The sequence below is a fragment of the Passer montanus genome, unplaced genomic scaffold, assembly GCF_014805655.1.
Source record: "Passer montanus isolate IOZ18808 unplaced genomic scaffold, ASM1480565v1 scaffold94, whole genome shotgun sequence".
NCBI classification, from domain to species: Eukaryota; Metazoa; Chordata; class Aves; order Passeriformes; family Passeridae; genus Passer; species Passer montanus.
Window position 1 is genome coordinate 1,307,338 of NW_024374812.1, and position 17,255 is coordinate 1,324,592.

Below are 17,255 nucleotides of genomic sequence, written 5' to 3' on the forward strand. Positions count from 1 at the left end.
ACCAGCTGTATTTGTTTGACATTTCTTGGGGATGTCTTCTTTCTCTTACTGGGATCAATTTTTCTCAAAATATATTAACAAAATATGTCTCTTCTTGCCAAAGGAGAGCTCTCCCTATTCTTCTCCTCCTGCAAAATGTTCACCTTTCAGCTCCCTCTCAATTCCTTGCTGTTAGTTGAATTCTAGATACATGTGACAATTTCAGTGTCTTTTACCCACTCGGGAAAAGTGAAGTAGAATCAGGCAAACTGGAGCACAGCTGGACACTGGCCCTGGACTTCTTCCAGGACATCTTCCAGGTAGGTGAAATGTCCTGGTCTCTCCTCCAGAGCCCCTGGGTCAGCAGCAGGCTCAGGGTGAGCCAGGTCAAGAGCAGCTTTGCTCAGACCCCTCTCCAAGGCTTGCTTAAGCCCCTCTCCCAGCCTTGCTCAGATCCCTCTCCCAGCCCTGCTCAAGCCCCTCTCCCAGACTCCCAGCCATGTGCCAGGGCTCTTTTCCCCTAGGTCTCTGCACCCCCATTCCCTGGGGAATTCCCCCATTCCCTCCTCTCCTCTGCCTCTGGCCATGTCTCTGCAGGGACCCTGGGAGAGAAGGACAAGGGGCTCAGCCTTGAGGCACTTCACCTCACACAACCTTCAGGTTCTGGCCTCTACACCACATGCAACTTAGTGTTCAAGATTTCTGCTGGAAAACTCTTCCAAACACTGTTCTGTGGGCTGTGACTCAACGTTTCTGTCCAGTCTTCCCCATGGCTTGTTCTTTCAACACCTCTTCCTCTGCTGTTCACTTTCTGAGACACCTGAGTTAGGCTGTACCTCAGCCCCCTGTCCTCAGCCAACAGAGGATGATTTTTCCCAGTGCTGTGTCCAGTTCTGGGATTCCCAGTACCAAAGAGATATGGACAGACTGGAGAGAGTCCAGCAAAGGGCCACAAAGATGCTGGAGTGATTGCAACATCTCTTATGTGAGGAAACACAGAGAGGTGGGAGTTCAGCCTAGAGGAGAGAAGGCTCAGCAGGATCTTATCAGTACAAACACCTGGGGGAGGATCAAATAAGTCAGAGCCAAACTCTCCTCAGTGTCTGCCCAGTGCCAGGGCCAGAGGCCATGGGCACACACTGAAACACAGGAGGTTCCCTCTGAACATCAGGAAACACTTTTATATTGTGAGAGTGACTAAGAACTGGCACAGGTTGCCCAGGAGATGTTGAGTCTCCCTTCTTAGGGTCATATAATTGTTTAGGTCCTTGGAGATGTTCAAAACCGGTCTGGATATAGGCTGGGGCAAGTGGCTCTTGGTGACCCAGCTTGAAAGGGGGATTGAACCAGACAAATTCCAGAGTCCCCTCCAGCCTCAATAATCCTGTGATTCTGTGAGTTCAAATTCCCAATGAATTCAATGGAATCAAAGTTATGCCACCCATAAAGAGTTTTGTGAGGAAACAGCCATGAAAATCAGTGAGAAGCATGGGAGAATGCAATTACACATAATCTAAAAACAGGAAAGGCATCCTGTTTCCTCAAACATGCAAACCTTGAGAAAAAACTGTAATGACTGATATGATTTGTTAGAAGCCTGAATTAATTTAGAGGGTTGCAGGGCCGGAAACTGAGATTGTCTTGTGAAGTGTATATCTACAACCTCAGTCCGCAGCAACTATTTCTGTAGGAATGAGTCAGCTTGTAAGAATTCATACACTAAGCTTACATCACTTATACTAAGACTAGGAAGCCTGAATTAATGTAGACAGTGTTGGGTGGGTGGGGAAACTGAACAGAGATTCTCTTCCCAAGTGTATATCTACAACCTCAAATCTGCAGCAACAATTTCTGTAGGCATGATTCAGCTTGTAAGCATTCATACGCTAAACATGCCATTCATACTAAGATTTACCTCCACACCCTAAGTGTAACCCGACACATTTTCGACTCCACAGAAAGAGATGCAGATCTTCTGAGATCTTCTCTCACCTTGTGAGTCTCGCATTCATACATCACACAGTTTAAAAAAAAATTAATCTCTTTGCATACATCCCTGGGCAATGGAATTTTGATTCCTCAGGGGTATCAAGGATATCTGTGCTAAAGGCAAAAACATGATTAATCAGTAACCTGGACAGAATGCAGAATTTATGGCTCTTATAGCAAGTGTCAGGTTGATGACCTACAGTTACCCATGTTCTTGGACTTTCACACTTGCCCAGTGACCCATACTCTCACCCAGTCACACTGGTTAGCAAACACATATATGCCCCTGTACCCTTCTGATGACTCATTAGGAAACACATGGGAAGAGAACAAGTCACCAGCCATGATTGAAAAATACCCTTCAGTGGAGAAGAGGTTTATGGACTGACACAAGAGCCTCTCAAGCACAATTATTTCAGGAGGACAGAGATCCAGAGTCCACATTTTCTCTTTTCTGTGGCAAATACTTGGCTGAACAGAGATGGGCTGGAACAGCAGCACTTCCATTGGTTTTGTGTTCATCCTGGCTTTTGTCTCCATTTTGAAAACAGCAGGTTTCTGGAACAGCAGCACTTCCACTGTTTTAGTGTTGATCCTGGCTTTTGTCTCCATTTTGAAAACAGCAGGTTTCTGGAACAATGACCGAAGACAGAACTTACCTCCAGGTCCAAGACCATTACCTATAATTGGAAACCTTCTTTTGTTTGACTTGAAGAGACCCTACAGGACTTATCTAGAGGTACTCATTTTCTTTTCTGTTGGTCCTATCAACCAAGCCCCATAGTCCAAGATGTCAGGCAGTTTCTCCTATTGCACCCAATGAATTGCATCCATATATGAGCCTTTAGCCAGGGATCCAGAAATGGTTATTTGAGCAGAAATGTTGAATGTAGCATGGTTTCTAGATATATAAATATTTCTGTAATATTTTATCCAACAATAAAATATTGTTATAAATATTTTATCCAGTTTATTCAACAACTTTCAAGTTAATAGCAAGCATCCACCTTATTTTTGTGGTAATTTTTAGAAAAAGACAACAGAATAAGGAATGATTTTGATATGTGGTGTAACCCTCTCTGCCTTCTGCTGATTGATATACCTGGAGCTGTGATTGCAGCATATTGGCATCACTGATTTACCAATGCTCTCATCTCCCTTTCCTCTTTTCCTCCCCAAAATCTGAAGATATAACTATATACTCTTAATATTCAGAGCCAACTTTTGCCAAAATAATAAATCTCTCAGTTTTCTTCTAGTGCTTTCTTTACTTTTTTTAAATTTTATTTTATTTTATTTTATTTTATTTATTTTATTTAGTTTATTTTAGTTTATTGCAGGGCTTTGCTGACTTTGAGTTAGAAGAGTTCTATGAACCTGCTCCTTTCTTAGAGTTTTTTTGCTTAGAAATTAAAATTACACGTCTTCCCTGCTGATGATTTTGAAAGGGATATTTGCACCAAACTGTATGGATGTTGTACCCACAAATCAAAAGACTGGCTAGATGCAATATCTGGACTATCACTGTAGCTCTCCTACACAGTTCAATTGTGTTGACAAAAGCAAGTTCCATCTGTTTTCAGGCCAGCAGAACCAATATGTGTCTGCTGTAATTCAGTGGTTCCTTTCTGATGCTGGATACTGGCTCTCTGACTTGAGCACAATTCAGATATGGATGACTGCTCCTGTTTTTTCAGCTAGCTGTACTTCCTTACCACTTGCTGAACCTTTTACATCTTGATGCTTATGTTTCTCTCTGCAAACCCACTAGAAAATGAGTGCAGTCTGGAAACCCCCACTCCAAGTTGTCAAAAGAATCAGAAACACCGAGTTACACAAAAATAAATCTACCTGTACTGGCTAAAAAACTACAACACTGTCTCTGAGACAGATTCATGGCGCATGTAATCATGTATAAAAAGTTTGAATGTATCTAATGCTAAATCCTGGCCCAGAAACAAATTGATTTATTTCTAGTAAGATAATGGTACCAAACATTTGAACAGGTTATTCAGGTGCAGCCTGTGCACAAAAGAAACAATAGCATAGAGCCAAGTCCTAAAGCATGAGTCAAACATTGAATTTATGAGGGCTTTTGAGGGCAGACAGAATTCTCAGTGCAATCCTTTGCTGACTTGAGGTTTCAGCTGTTGATAGTTCTGCGCAGTTTAGCACAATGGAACTCTTCTCTCAGCTGTATAATTTTGTCATTATCTACCACAATGTCTGGCACATTGCCATCATTTAAATCAAGTGTCTTTCCCTGTAGTCAGGAAAATGTCCACCATGTAAGTAACCCAGAGGCAGGACTGGAAAATAAGCAGCACTGGAATGGGTGATGAATTTCTCTGTTGGCTGAATTTCTCTGAAGTTCTCTGGAAAAGTTGTAAATCATGGTTCTCTTTTCCTGACAGCTGTCCAAAAAATATGGTCCAGTCTTCAGTGTTCAGATGGGGTACAGGAAAGTTGTAGTGATTTCTGGCTATGAGACAGTGAAGGAAGCTCTTGTAAACCAGGCAGATGCATTTGCAGAGAGACCTAAAATCCCAGTCTTTGAAGATTTGACCAAAGGAAATGGTAAGTTGGTCTTATTCTTCCTTATCAGATTGACCTGCTCTTTTTTATTTTCCCTATAGACAAAGCAGGAGCAGGGACAACATTTTGGATCAGAAATCACAAAAGGCATTGGTAACAGAGAGCAATTTCATTTGCTTTAGCACACTTATTCAACTTTGAAATTACTGACAGTGGCAACAAAACAACCATAATTCTAAAAAAAACTACAGCAACAGAAAATGGATAGTGACACACTTTCAGGATCTAGAACAGGACATCCTTGCCAGAGAAGCATTTCTAGCTCTCATGATATGGCTCTGAACTTGTGGGGTTTTGGGCTTATCATAGAACAACCTTTTCTGAAATTAGTATTCTACTGTTGCTCATCATTTCAGTGGTAAATAGTGCTTTTAAATACAGAATAGGACAATAGATTGCACGTAGCACATAGAGAACTGTGGATTTATTTTAAAAAGAGGAACACTGTCTAATGAGCTGGGTTTCAAAACAAGAATTTCAAACCCATAGTTGAGGTCATCAGTTAAATGATGGAACAATTTCAGTGAAAAAAAGCTGATGGTGGAGGCTTTAAGACATTACTGAATTTTTTAAGACATTTGTTCCTACTTAATTTTTTTTCCTGCAGTCATCAGAGGTCTTAGTTCAATTCCTCTTCCAAACTATGATGACCAGCAGTTTGAACTTGGATTTCCAATGTCCACTTTCTTTCAGTGACAAGTGTCTTTAAGAATATATATTCTTCTTAAGATTTGATGAAATAAACCTTAAATATTTATCCTTTGCTTGTGTAATGAACCTATTTCTGAGGACTGAAAATACTTAAGGCACAGTTGTGTGGTTTTCCTCATCTGGATGCAATTTATTTTAAAAGTGACTGCTACTAAACAGCTCCATTGTATGCCTACAAAACTACTTAAAATCTTCAGCCACATTGAAATGTTCTCTTGGTCACAGGGATTGTTTTTGCCCACGGTGAAAACTGGAAGGTGATGCGAAGGTTCACCCTCACAGCCTTACGAGACTTTGGGATGGGCAAAAAGGCCATTGAGGATCGAATCGTGGAGGAGTACGGGCACCTGGCAGACTCCATCGCCTCACAGGAAGGTGGGTGGGTTGTTCATTCTGCAAACCCATGGAATCACAGAGTCACAGAATGATTTGGGCTCAAACGGACCTTAAAGTTCATCCAGCTCCACCCTCTGCCATGGACAAGGACACTTTCCCCTACCCAGGCTGCTCCCAGCCCTGTCCAGCCTGGCCTGGAACACTTCCAGGAGTGGAGCAGCCACAGCTTCTCTGGGCAGCCTGTGCCAGGGCCTCACTACCTCTGAGGTTTTGTCCAAGTGTGCAAAGGCTTTTTGGGCCTTCTCAAGTTCAGACCTTTTGAGGAAATGTACACCAGTTTGATGAATTTAGCTCCTCTGGCATTTTTGTGTCTTGATATGGTATTCTGACATTGGATAATAATCAATGATAGCTACCAATCATAACAAATAGCAATATTTAATAATAATTTTACATTTACAAATTATATATCTTTATTACAATGTAATCAATTCTCTTGTTCCTTGTCTAGGAAATCCTATTGATGCCAGCAAAATAATTAATGCAGCTGTTGCTAATATAATTGTGTCAATATTGCTTGGAAAACGATTTGACTACAAAGACTCCAGATTTGTGAGACTTCTAAATCTGACCAATGAAAACATGAGGCTTGCTGGGAAACCTTTGGTCATGGTAATGATTCACATGTTTATGTTGCTGTTCCACTGCATGCCACAGGAAAATAGCAATACTGGTGATCAGTTTCTTCTATTAAACAGGAAAATATGAGACTTTGAGAGCTATTAGGTTTACAAAGCACTTTCTCAGACAAAAAAGCCTTAAGAGACAGCTTGGGAATCATGAAGTCAACATTCAAGCCCCCAATCTCTCAAAAAATTATTTAAGATACAGTTTGAAGAGTGCTAGTGAGTGAAAACACCTTCAGATACTTGCATGCAATGCTGCCACACTCTAAATTGATTTATGTTTATCTAGGTTTTTAAAAAGAAAAAAAAAATGTTAGTGGAAGAGCTGGCCAAAACAATAAAAAAATTTGCTGGCCATCATTTCCATCTGCCTGGTGGCAGCTTGAAGCTGTTTCAGCCTGACACCTACACTACTCCTGAAAAGTAGAACTTTGGGGCAAGATTTTTACTTCTATTCAGTGGTCCTTGACAAATTTTCTACCATAAATTCATCCAGTCATTTTTCCATGTTCTAAACAACAAAATATTAATCTTACATTTTTGACTTTGTATCTGCAAGGAAGGCCAAATGTTGTTAATTTGTTTCTGTAGTGTTTTCAGAGCTCTGGCTGATAAACTCTCTCTAACAACTTCTACTCTTGTAGATGTACAATATCTTCCCATACCTTGGATTCCTTCTAAGGGCTAACAAGGCTCTCCTTCGAAACAGAGATGAATTCCATGATTTTGTACGAGTTACTTTTGTGGAGCATCTCAAAAACCTGGACAAAAATGACCAAAGAAGTTTTATTGATGCCTTCCTGGTTAAACAGCAGGAGGTAACTGGGCATTTTCTTGCTGATTCCATCTTTTATGGTTTTATAAAGATATTTGCAATTTTCTTTCAGTCCTTACAATTACAGCTGAATTTCTGTAGGGAAGCTGTCTTTGAGAAGAAGATATTTGCAATTACAATTACAATTTGTCCTTACAATTACAGCTGAATTTCTGTAGGGAAGCTGTCTTTGAGAAAATGCATACTACAAAGAGGTAGAGTTGAACACATACTTCATGCTGTTGAAATTCCAACCTCTTTTAATCAGTGTACCTTTATCCTTATTTTTTTCAGACTGTATAAATATATTTACCAAGGCTGCATCTTCTATCTGCTTTCTCTGTTGTCCCAGCTCTTCTGGCTCTTTTGAAAACATAACACATAACACAATGGAATCACTACCTGGGCTTTACTGGGACTTATTTGGGGTTTCTGACATGGCTGGGTTACCTTCCCATGGGGAAGGCAGCTCCCTTTGCAGATGGTCCCAGTAAATACAAACATATGTCAGCACTCTCCTCTAGGAGCAAGCCCAAAGCTCTTCCTTGTCTTTCACACTTATTTAAAATGTAGGATTTATATCTTAGCAAATATTTATCTACATAAATTGCATTTTCCCATGGAAAGCTTTGAGTTTTCATCCTTTTATCTCAACGACTTTTTTCAGGAGAAATCCACTACCAATGGGTATTTCCATAATGGCAACTTGCTAAGCTTGGTGAGCAATTTGTTTACTGCTGGTGTTGAGACCATTTCCACCACACTAAACTGGGGCTTTCTGCTGATGCTAAAGTACCCTGAAATCCAGAGTAAGTGGTTTAATGATAGATACTGTTACACTCAGGGAATTAGTGACCAAACAGGAACCTGGAGGATCAACTTGGCCTATCTATAGGCCAAGTTTCAAAGAGCTGAGATTTCCAGCCAGTTACTGTCTCTGGTCCTCTGGTTCAGATCCAGTGAGGCTTGCACTCTGAGAACAGAGTTCATACAGGCCAGGCCCTCTGCTTGGAAATTAGTGACCAAACAGGAAAGTGGAGGATCAACTTGGCCTATCTGTTAATAGGCCAAGTTACAAAGAGCTGAGATTTCCAGCCAATTACTGTCTCTGGTCCTCTGGTTCAGATCCAGTGAGGCTTGCACTGCTCAGCCAGTAACAGAACAGAGTTCATACAGGCCAGGCCCTCTGCTTGGGGAAATCTCATTAATTAGTAAGTAAAGAGCTGTCCTGTGTTAGTCAGTGATTTTATTCCAGATTCCCCTCAGAAACTGTCAATAAACCAAAGGTCTGTGCAGGTGTTAAATGAACTGTACTGAGGCTTTAGCGACCTGAGAAGATTCAAGGAATTGCCTATGCCTGGCATCTCCATTCCAGCTGATGGTACAGGGTTGTTTGGAGTCAAATGGGGTTTTAGAGACAACCCTTGGGCACAACATGGATCTTTAGACAGAAGAGATGGCAGAAAAAAAAGTCTTCAGGTTTCTTGTTGGTAAAGAAACATTGTAGTCCTGTTCACCTCCTATTATTTCTGAAAGGAAAAAAAAAGATTTTGGGAGAATTTATTGTTTGTACTCCAGATCTATTATACTTTACATGAGTAAAGCACACTGTGTCTCAGGGGTGAATGAGTCCTTGCACCTTAGAGTTGATTCTTTCTTCAGGAAAGGTCCAAGAAGAGATAGAGCAAGTGATAGGGTCCAACCCCCCGCGGATCGAGCACCGAGCTCAGATGCCATACACAGATGCTGTCATCCATGAAATTCAGAGGTTTGCCAATATCCTGCCACTGGATTTGCCTCATGAGACTGCTGCAGATGTCACCCTCCAAGGCTATTTCATCCCCAAGGTGAGATGCCTACAGGATTGCTTCTTTTAACATTTGTTCTTTCTGAATTTGTCCAGGAATTCATTCCACTGCCTTATTTTGCAGGGAACCTACATCATCCCTTTACTGACCTCAGTCCTGAAAGACCAGTCGCAGTGGGAGAAACCAGACATGTTCTACCCTGAGCACTTCCTTGATGCCAATGGGAAATTTGTGAAGAAAGATGCTTTCATGCCTTTCTCAGCAGGTGCTTTCTCTTTTACATTTACACAGAACACACAGCGAAGATGCTTCTGTGCATTCCTGCTTCATTTTTCCATGACCCTTTTAAAAAGTCACAAAAAATGCCAGCTGGGTCATATAATTTGATGATAAAAAAGCCCAAACTCTGTGTAAAATCAAAGGAAAGAAGGGACTTGTCCTTTGAGGCTTTCTCAGAATGTGACATTCACCTTAATTTACACACCTACACCATTTGCCATGGGAGATTCCAACCCCGCTCCTTCTCTGGCATTTTTTCTGGTTTGCAGGCTCTGTAATTGCTCTTCTTAAGTTCCCACACAACAGTCTCTGGCTAATTTATCTGGCATATCCACAACACTCTCCTTTTTCTTATCGATCTTATTTTTATAGCTTCAACTCTGTATGATCTTTGAATAAGATTTTTTTTTCTTGTCATACTCACTGTCCATTACACTGTAATTTATTTTTTTTCTTTTTAGAAGAATTTATGACACTGCCAGTTCCCAGGTCTTCTTTTCTAGACTTAAGTCTAGATGTCCCAGCTGAAAGCAGATCCAGGGAGTGACAGGTCTGGGTATTCCCTGGAGGGCTTATTTCATATCACAGCCATGCAATAGCTCTTCATTTTCTGTCACACAGGGATGTTAAAACCAAATTTTAGTTCAAGATTTTGTTAGTTTTGGCTTGAATCATCATGCTATGAGTAAGGCAGTTTACTAGCAACTTACATTTACAGCATTTTTGAATATTCTTAGAATATTGCCTCCACCTGGCTTCTCAGTCCCACTCTGGCCAGCATTTGTGAATCTTCAAGGAATTTGCTGACAAATTTTAGTATAAAAAAATTGCCTATGAGTTGACTAATAGACCTAAACTCTAGACTAAACCAGTTTGTTTGGGATCCAAAAATTCAGCCAAGTAGAAGAGAATTGTGAAAATGAAGTAAAAATTCAATTTTACTGAAAACTGGAATTCAGGAATTAAGGAATTCAGACTACATTTCCATATATTTCTCTCCAAATGCAAGCATTTCAACAAAGGAAAACAAAATCTATCACCAGCTGGCATTGGTATGATACCTCTGAAGATCAAAATTCCTCTCTCTCTGATAACTTGTACCCAAAAGACTTTTAAAATCTACTGTGTCCTTTATTCATACCTAGGATATAACATTAAAATGTTCTGGATTCCCACTGAAGCTGGATTCCCAGCTTTTCAGAGCTGGTAAAAGGTTTGTTTTTTTTTTCTTCCAGTACTGAAGAAGCAGGTCACTGATTATCTTGTGGTCCTTTTGCCTTTTGTTCCAGGGCGGAGGATCTGTGCTGGGGAGACTCTTGCCAAAATGGAGCTCTTCCTCTTCTTCACCAGTCTCCTGCAGAGGTTCAACTTCCTCCCTCCACCTGGAGTTTCCAGCTCAGACCTGGACCTCAGCCCTGCCGTTTCATTTAATGTCATCCCCAAACCCTATAAAATGTGTGCTGTAGCACGTTCCTAGAGCTCTAATCCATTGTGGTTCTAAAATGTTTAAATCACTTTTCTATTTCATCAGTCTTCTTAATTCTTTGACCGAAACAATCCATATTTCAATTAAGGTTTCCGGCACTTCTAAACCAAAGTGGTGTTCTTTTATTTTTTAGTTTTTGGGAGAGGGCAAAGTGGACCAGAACTGTGAAGTAACTGATGACTCATGGGTTAATCTTTTAGATCATCCAATCTTGGCTAAATAATACAGGCCTTCAGCTTTCCTATTCTTGCTGCCATGTTCACTGTTTGTTGAAAGCATATCTCAAAAAATGCTCCCACATCCAGGTTTTTCCCAAAAGACATATGGGCTATGAAGCTGTGCTTAGGTTGTACAAGGAGATAAATGTGGGTTGTTCAGTTTCAGGCTGTCAGAACAGAAGGGCTGTTTGACCTTGGCAGTCAGCTGCGTTTGAAGCTGGGCTGGATATCCTGATGTTCCCCAATGCCTCAGTGCAGCTTCTTCCCTTGGCTCTTCTCCCTACTCCATTTTCATATGCAAAGAAATCACAGTTCTGTACTTGTAGATGACTTCTGAGAAAAAACCTTAAGCCAAGTTGACCTGAATCCAGAAGTTCTTTAAGATTTTCCCGGAGTATTCCTTAAATGGATAAACTCAGTACATAGAGCATACACACACAAGAAAATGTTTTACCTACTTAAAGCCAAGGTTTCTGAAATTGAAGTTTCAGGTGCTCCCAGGTCAAATCACAGAGCTGTGGTCACAGCTCCACACACACAGATCAACAGTGAACCTTCTGGAAGAGGCCTCAAATCTCATCAAAACCAACAATCTGATAATTTTGCAACTCTGTCCAAGAGTATCCATCAAGTCAAGCTAAGACCGCCTCCTAAATGTCTGGATTTATGTTCCCTGGTTCATGTTACCCTGTTTATGTGTACATGACAATCCCAAAGTAACAACCCTCACAACCAACCTATCATAAATCACCCAGTGTCAGGGAAAAAAATTGAAGTAATTATGGCTTGCCTCTGTATCTATCCAGCACTGTAATGCAGAAGTTCATTCTTCAGTTACTATTTCAACCTCCTTGTGTGGAAGCTGAATCTGACTCGTACTCACTGCCCTTCTCTGCACTTTCTTTTCAAAATAAAAAACTTTCAAAAAGGCAAAGGTCTCTATGTGGTTCAGAAAGTTCAAAACCCACACAGTAAATAACCCTTAATGAAAGCATCTTCACTTAACCTTTTCCTGGCATGCAGGAAAATTTTTAACCCATGCTCTGGATTAAATTATTTTGGGGTAATGGTAATATCAGTAAATGCTCTCCTTGCCAAGTGATCACAAATTTGTGATCACTTAGAAATTTGTGATCACTTGATTTAAAAATACTTCTAAATAATTATATTCCTACTCCTGTGATTCAATATAAAGCAAGTACTTAGCCTGGTTTTCCTGATCCTACATGGTTTAGGTAATTCTGTGAGGAGCAGAGAGCTGGACTCAGAGATCCTTACAGGTTCATTCCAACTTGAGATATTCCATTATTCTAACTCCAGAGAGGCTTTCAAGTCCTCAGAGAAGAGAGATAATTACCTTTTGTCTCATTAAGAGCATCAGCAGCTTGTAAACAGCAGAACAAGAGTTTATGAAGCAGGTCAGTATAAAGAGCACTGCTGTCTTTCAGCAGGTAATTTAACCTGAGAAAGTACTTCATGTTGTTTGATGTTGGTTTTTGTATTAAGTAACAAAAATGTAATGTAAAAACAATTTTGTAAATTTGATAAAAATTATCCATTTTTCTTCAATTGAGGGGTTTTGTTAAAAAATAGTAAGACAGTTGAAAGCAGGATTTACAACTGAGTATTAGATAAGTTTATTTTTACTACCTGTTTCAGGTTTAAACTCCCAAATAAACACTACTGTTGTAGAAGACAACCTTCAGTGATGTAGAGATAAAGAAGTGCAAATATAAAGGAATAGTTCCCTTATTCTGTAAAAACCCCCAAATAACCCAGGATCCATTTCCCTCCCTTTTCCTAAGACAGGATATGTCATCATTAGAAGTCATCACAGGTGAAAAAAACCCAAAAAACCTTGACAAGATGACTTAAAACACTTGAGTCCCAAAATGTATCTACACATTTATATACCAACGTTAATAGAAAATGTTTTAACAGAAATGCAGCAGTCACAACAAGAGGGCCATTAGGAAGAAAGCAGATTCCAAACTCAGCACAGAGACTCCACACACTTTGGCTTCTCAAAGCAAATCCACCTTCTCATAGGTCTTTTCAACAAGGGTTAGTAAGTTCTTCAAGTCAGCTGACTGCTGAATAGCATTCATATCCTTTAAAAGGCCCTTCTGATTCTTTACCTTCAAAATTTCCTCCTAAAGAAGAAAAGAATCATGGACAACAAATAAAAAAACAGCTTTTGTTGAGTGCAACAGGAATTTCACCTCCATGCAGCCCAGCTACAGCTTAAACAAAAAAAGATTCACAGTCAGAGAACCAGCTTTTGTTGAGTCAACAGGAATTTCATCTTCATGCAGCCCAGCTACAGCTTAAACAAAAAAAGATTCAGAGTCAGAGAATGAGTCTTCCCTCCAGCATTTATAGATATATTTCAGAAATTGCAAGTTCCCTAGGGCCATAAGGTTTCTAGGAAAAAACAGGTGATGTTTTAAATCATAACAATTGTTTGGGTTGGAAGGAACCTTTAGGATCAGCTTGTTCCACGCCCCTGCCATGGGCAGGGACACCTCCCACAAGGTTCCACTATCCCAGGCTGCTCAGAGCCTCATCCAACCTGGCCTTGAACACTTCGAAGGATAAGGAGGGTTTTTAGGGTTTTGTCCTGGTTTTAAATCATAAGCATATCGTTCTCAATGAAAAGAACAAAAATATAACATGGAAAATTAAAACCTATTCAAATTTTCTGAATTTTCAGAATTGCCTCCTCTGGCAGAGGTTAAGGGCTAAAAGCACATTCTCTTGCCTTCCTCCTCATAACCAAAGTGTCTCTGAAAAGATAAATATTTATTCCACACTCACCTGCAAAATGGGTGCCTGCAAACTGCGCTTGGGGAGTTCTGGAAGCTGGAGTTCTCCACTGCCATTTTCCTGGAATACCTAGAAAAAGAAGATAATGAAAAAACAATCCAAACCCCCCAAATATCAGGCACACAAGTAGGAAAATAACATGTTTGTCATTATCCAACTTCTGAAACCAAACTTAATTCTGCAACTGAAGTTGGAAAGATTAAGAAAATCCATTCCCAAAAGCACGAGGCCTTCTCAGGCCTTCACTGCCTGAGAAACAGCTTGTTTGAGAAAGCTCTGGAAGTCAGCCCATTCCTCAAGGTTATAGGAGTACACAAGTATTTATTTTATATATTTATTTATGTTTATTTATTATTTCATACCTTCCTGGCATCTTTTTCATCTTTCTCTAACTGGTTCTTGAGCACCTGGATTTTGTGCTGCAGCTGCTGTATATTTTCCTCAATGCGCTCCGCTGATCGCTCTGCTTCAGTTATTTCTTCCTGAAACAAAACACAAAACCAGAAGAAAATTTACTTTAGAGATGGTGAATCTTTCCCACAGCACACACCGAGCCACTGACAAAACATCCAAAAAGAGACAGTGCTTTGCAGCAAAAGTGCCTGACAATGATGAACACTGGACACTTCTCCACAACAGCACAGGCACAGCCAGCAGTGTGGTAAGGTAATTTTTTCCCTTCCTTGCTTTTCATACCTGCAGTTGTACCAAAGACTCCTCATTTGTCTCAAGCATTTGTTTCTCTGCCATTTGAAGGCCCAGGATATTCTTCAGGTTGCCCAGCTTCTCTGGAGGTACATTTAAAGTCTTGAAACTTCTCAGCACCCTTCAATTACAGAAAAAGGAAAGTGTGACTTGTTTGGAGTTCTTTGCAAAGCAAGAAGAAAATTCTGGGGAAAAACTAATCTCACTGCAGATTTAAACTTAATTGCTGCCAGTGAAGTAAATGACTGCAGAGGGAAAGAAAAACTGCCTTGGACTGTCTTCCAAAATCATGTGGAGATGTCTAAGGAAAGAACCAGGAACAAGAAATCCCAAAATTCTCATGTTTCCTATTGCACTGACCTTGTGTGGTTTATATTCCACTGGCCTCTACACTCCCTGACTGTAAATTGACATTAATTAATATTTTCCTAATATTTTCCCAGTGCTGACCCTTCTGCTTTTCAAAGTTCTAAGAGGGGAATTCACAATTGCTTCCAAATGATGATCATTTTAGTAAAACCTGGAAATGCTTTTATGAAACATGATATATAGCTTTCTCTACATATCTAAATATATATATGTCACAGGAGACTTTTAGTTCACCCTCAAAGTATGGTACAAAACAGCTGGGTAGAAGAAATCTTTTCTCTCCCTCTTTCCTTTTAATTCATAATTTCTTACTTGTTTTTCAGTACATTGAGGTGCTTCTGAACATCATCTTTTCCCTCCCTCTGTTGGGACAAAACAGATCTGGAAAGAAAATACAGGCAGAATTTCCATCACAAAGTGTGCAAGCACAGAGAGCACATCAAAAAAAACACACTGATTTCCAGTTCAAGTAATACTATGATTTTTTTTTACTGTGTCCCTTGAGGAAATAAAGAAGAACCACCAGGATATTTGGCACTTACAGTACTACTGAATCCACTATACTTTCCAGGAACAGCCTACTGCTCTCTGAGAGAGGCTGCCAAGATCTTCTTGTGGCACTGGACAGCTTCACCTTTTTCAAAGAACCATTTTCTCCTGTTATCACAAAGGAAAAAAGAGAAATATGAGTTGTCAAACCCGGACGGAGAGCTTTGTGGCTCATTTCAGTCAGACTGCAGTCAAAGGTGCAAAACACTTCAGATTTAACAGCAAAGAACAGGACCTCACCTGCAGGGGAATGGTCCTTCAGTTCCTTAACTCCCTTTTTGCCTTTCTGAGGGACCTGCTGAAGGGAAAAATTTACAGCAAATGTGGTAATTTTGAGACATCCTCTGCTGTGCAATCACTCATCGACTTCTATGAACTCACTATGCCAGTGTCTGACAAAAGTCTTTAAGCACAAAAAAAACCCAAAAAGCTTTATTGAAGACTGTTCAAAAGAGCTCTTCACACTGGGCATTTCCTCAAGAGGACTATTCTTAGCTGATAAACTATTCACTATAAATTCCAATTTAAAAAATGGGGAAAAATACTCTTTCCCCTTGCTCCCACCTCCAGTTACTTTTCTACATGTTTGATCCAAAATAATGAATACCTGTCTTTTTTGACCTTGCTTTTTTCCTTGTTCATCTGCTCTCTTTTTTTTGCTAGAAGTCCCTTGTTGATTTTGTGATTTAAAAGCATTTTTTGCTGATTTACCACCACTTGGTTTCCCCATTTTATTGGAAGACGTGTGGCGGGGTTTGATTATCTGTAAACCAATGGGAACAGGAAGAAACAAAGACAAAATTAAAATCCAGCAATTATAACCCATACAATGTAAACCATACCTTAAAAAAAAAAAAAAAAACAAAAACAAAAACAAAAATGAAATTAGGCTCAACCCAAAAAGCCCCAAATGAGATGAAACATTTGAATATTTGCTAACCTAGAGCTCAAATCCTGTAAATTTACCTAAATGTAGAACCACTAAAAAAGCATCCCCATTTGGAAGATGCCTCTGCCCATGGCAGGGAGTTGTAAATAGGTTATCTTTAAGGTCTCTTCCAACCCAAACCATTCTGTGATTCATCTTTCTAATTTTCAGTGCAGTCATCCAATTACCAGAACTTTTTACTTTAGCACATAAGCACAGCGGTCTCTGATGCAGTTTAAATCTACAGTTTTTCTTACCATAGAGACAGAGGGAAAAGCTGTCACTCAGAAGGGAGTAGCACAAACCCCACCACCCTTCTCGTCTCTCAAGCACCACGACTCAGATTTATTCAGCTTTTCACTCCCTCCCTCAGGCCGCTCTTTCCTCACTCAGGTCCTGTCACTTCTCACCAGGCAAGTGTCGAAATTGACAGCAGACAAATAAGCCCCAGCAGGGTTACTGAGGCCTAAAGCAGGTAAATAAACCATATGGCAGGTAAACAAACTCCACACCAGCTGAATAAACCCTAAAACAAGGAAATAAGCCCTGCACTTCCCCCCGTCCCTAACTACCCATGTTGTGGGACCGCTTTCACAGCGGACCGCAAATGAGATATGGACTACAACTCCCGGCATGCATCACTCCACACAGCCGCACAGCACCTTGTCCTCCATCGCAGTGCATGCTGGGAGTTGTAGTCCTCACCCCCACGCCCTCACATCCCCAAATGCCCGCTCCCCAGTGCTGCCGGATAGCATCATGGACAACATCTCCACAAAGCCCTTCCTCTCCTCCCGGCTGATGCCGTCCCAAGCCTCACCTTCCCGGCGCTGCCTCTCCCTCCTCAGCGCTGCGGCCGGTCCCGCCTCAGCCCGCCGGGACGTTACCAAACAAACCCGCGCTTCCCGCGGCGCACGCGCAGCGCCGCTCCCGCCCACCGCGCGTGCGCGGGGGTCGCGCGCTGACGGAGGGGCCGG

The 17,255-nt window shown here is 40.8% G+C and overlaps 2 protein-coding genes across 5 annotated transcripts; one reads left to right on the forward strand and one right to left on the reverse strand.

Annotated features, from left to right (window-relative positions):
• Positions 1-2,272: 2,272 nt before the first annotated feature.
• On the forward strand, positions 2,273-11,831 carry LOC120495983 (cytochrome P450 2K6-like). Its single transcript, XM_039695993.1, has 9 exons — positions 2,273-2,707; positions 4,383-4,545; positions 5,500-5,649; positions 6,122-6,282; positions 6,941-7,114; positions 7,778-7,919; positions 8,773-8,957; positions 9,042-9,183; positions 10,487-11,831. The coding sequence occupies exons 1-9, from the start codon at positions 2,450-2,452 to the stop codon at positions 10,672-10,674; spliced, it is 1,563 nt and encodes a 520-aa protein (XP_039551927.1). The 5' UTR covers positions 2,273-2,449; the 3' UTR covers positions 10,675-11,831.
• CENPQ (centromere protein Q) lies at positions 11,124-17,253 on the reverse strand. Of its 4 annotated transcripts, none has more exons than XM_039695998.1 (9): positions 17,099-17,253; positions 15,958-16,113; positions 15,591-15,648; positions 15,344-15,458; positions 15,114-15,182; positions 14,424-14,553; positions 14,090-14,209; positions 13,719-13,796; positions 11,124-13,054 (listed from the first exon to the last, which is right to left on the reverse strand). In XM_039695998.1, exons 2-9 carry the CDS (start codon positions 16,078-16,080, stop codon positions 12,926-12,928), a joined length of 822 nt encoding a protein of 273 aa, XP_039551932.1. In that variant the 5' UTR covers positions 16,081-16,113; positions 17,099-17,253; the 3' UTR covers positions 11,124-12,925. The 4 variants fall into 4 exon arrangements, with proteins under 4 accessions (XP_039551932.1, XP_039551929.1, XP_039551928.1 ...); XM_039695995.1 differs by lacking the exon at positions 17,099-17,253 and adding an exon at positions 16,689-16,878 and having other exon boundaries at positions 15,591-15,645; XM_039695994.1 differs by lacking the exon at positions 17,099-17,253 and adding an exon at positions 16,689-16,878.
• Between the last annotated feature and the right edge of the window lie 2 nt (positions 17,254-17,255).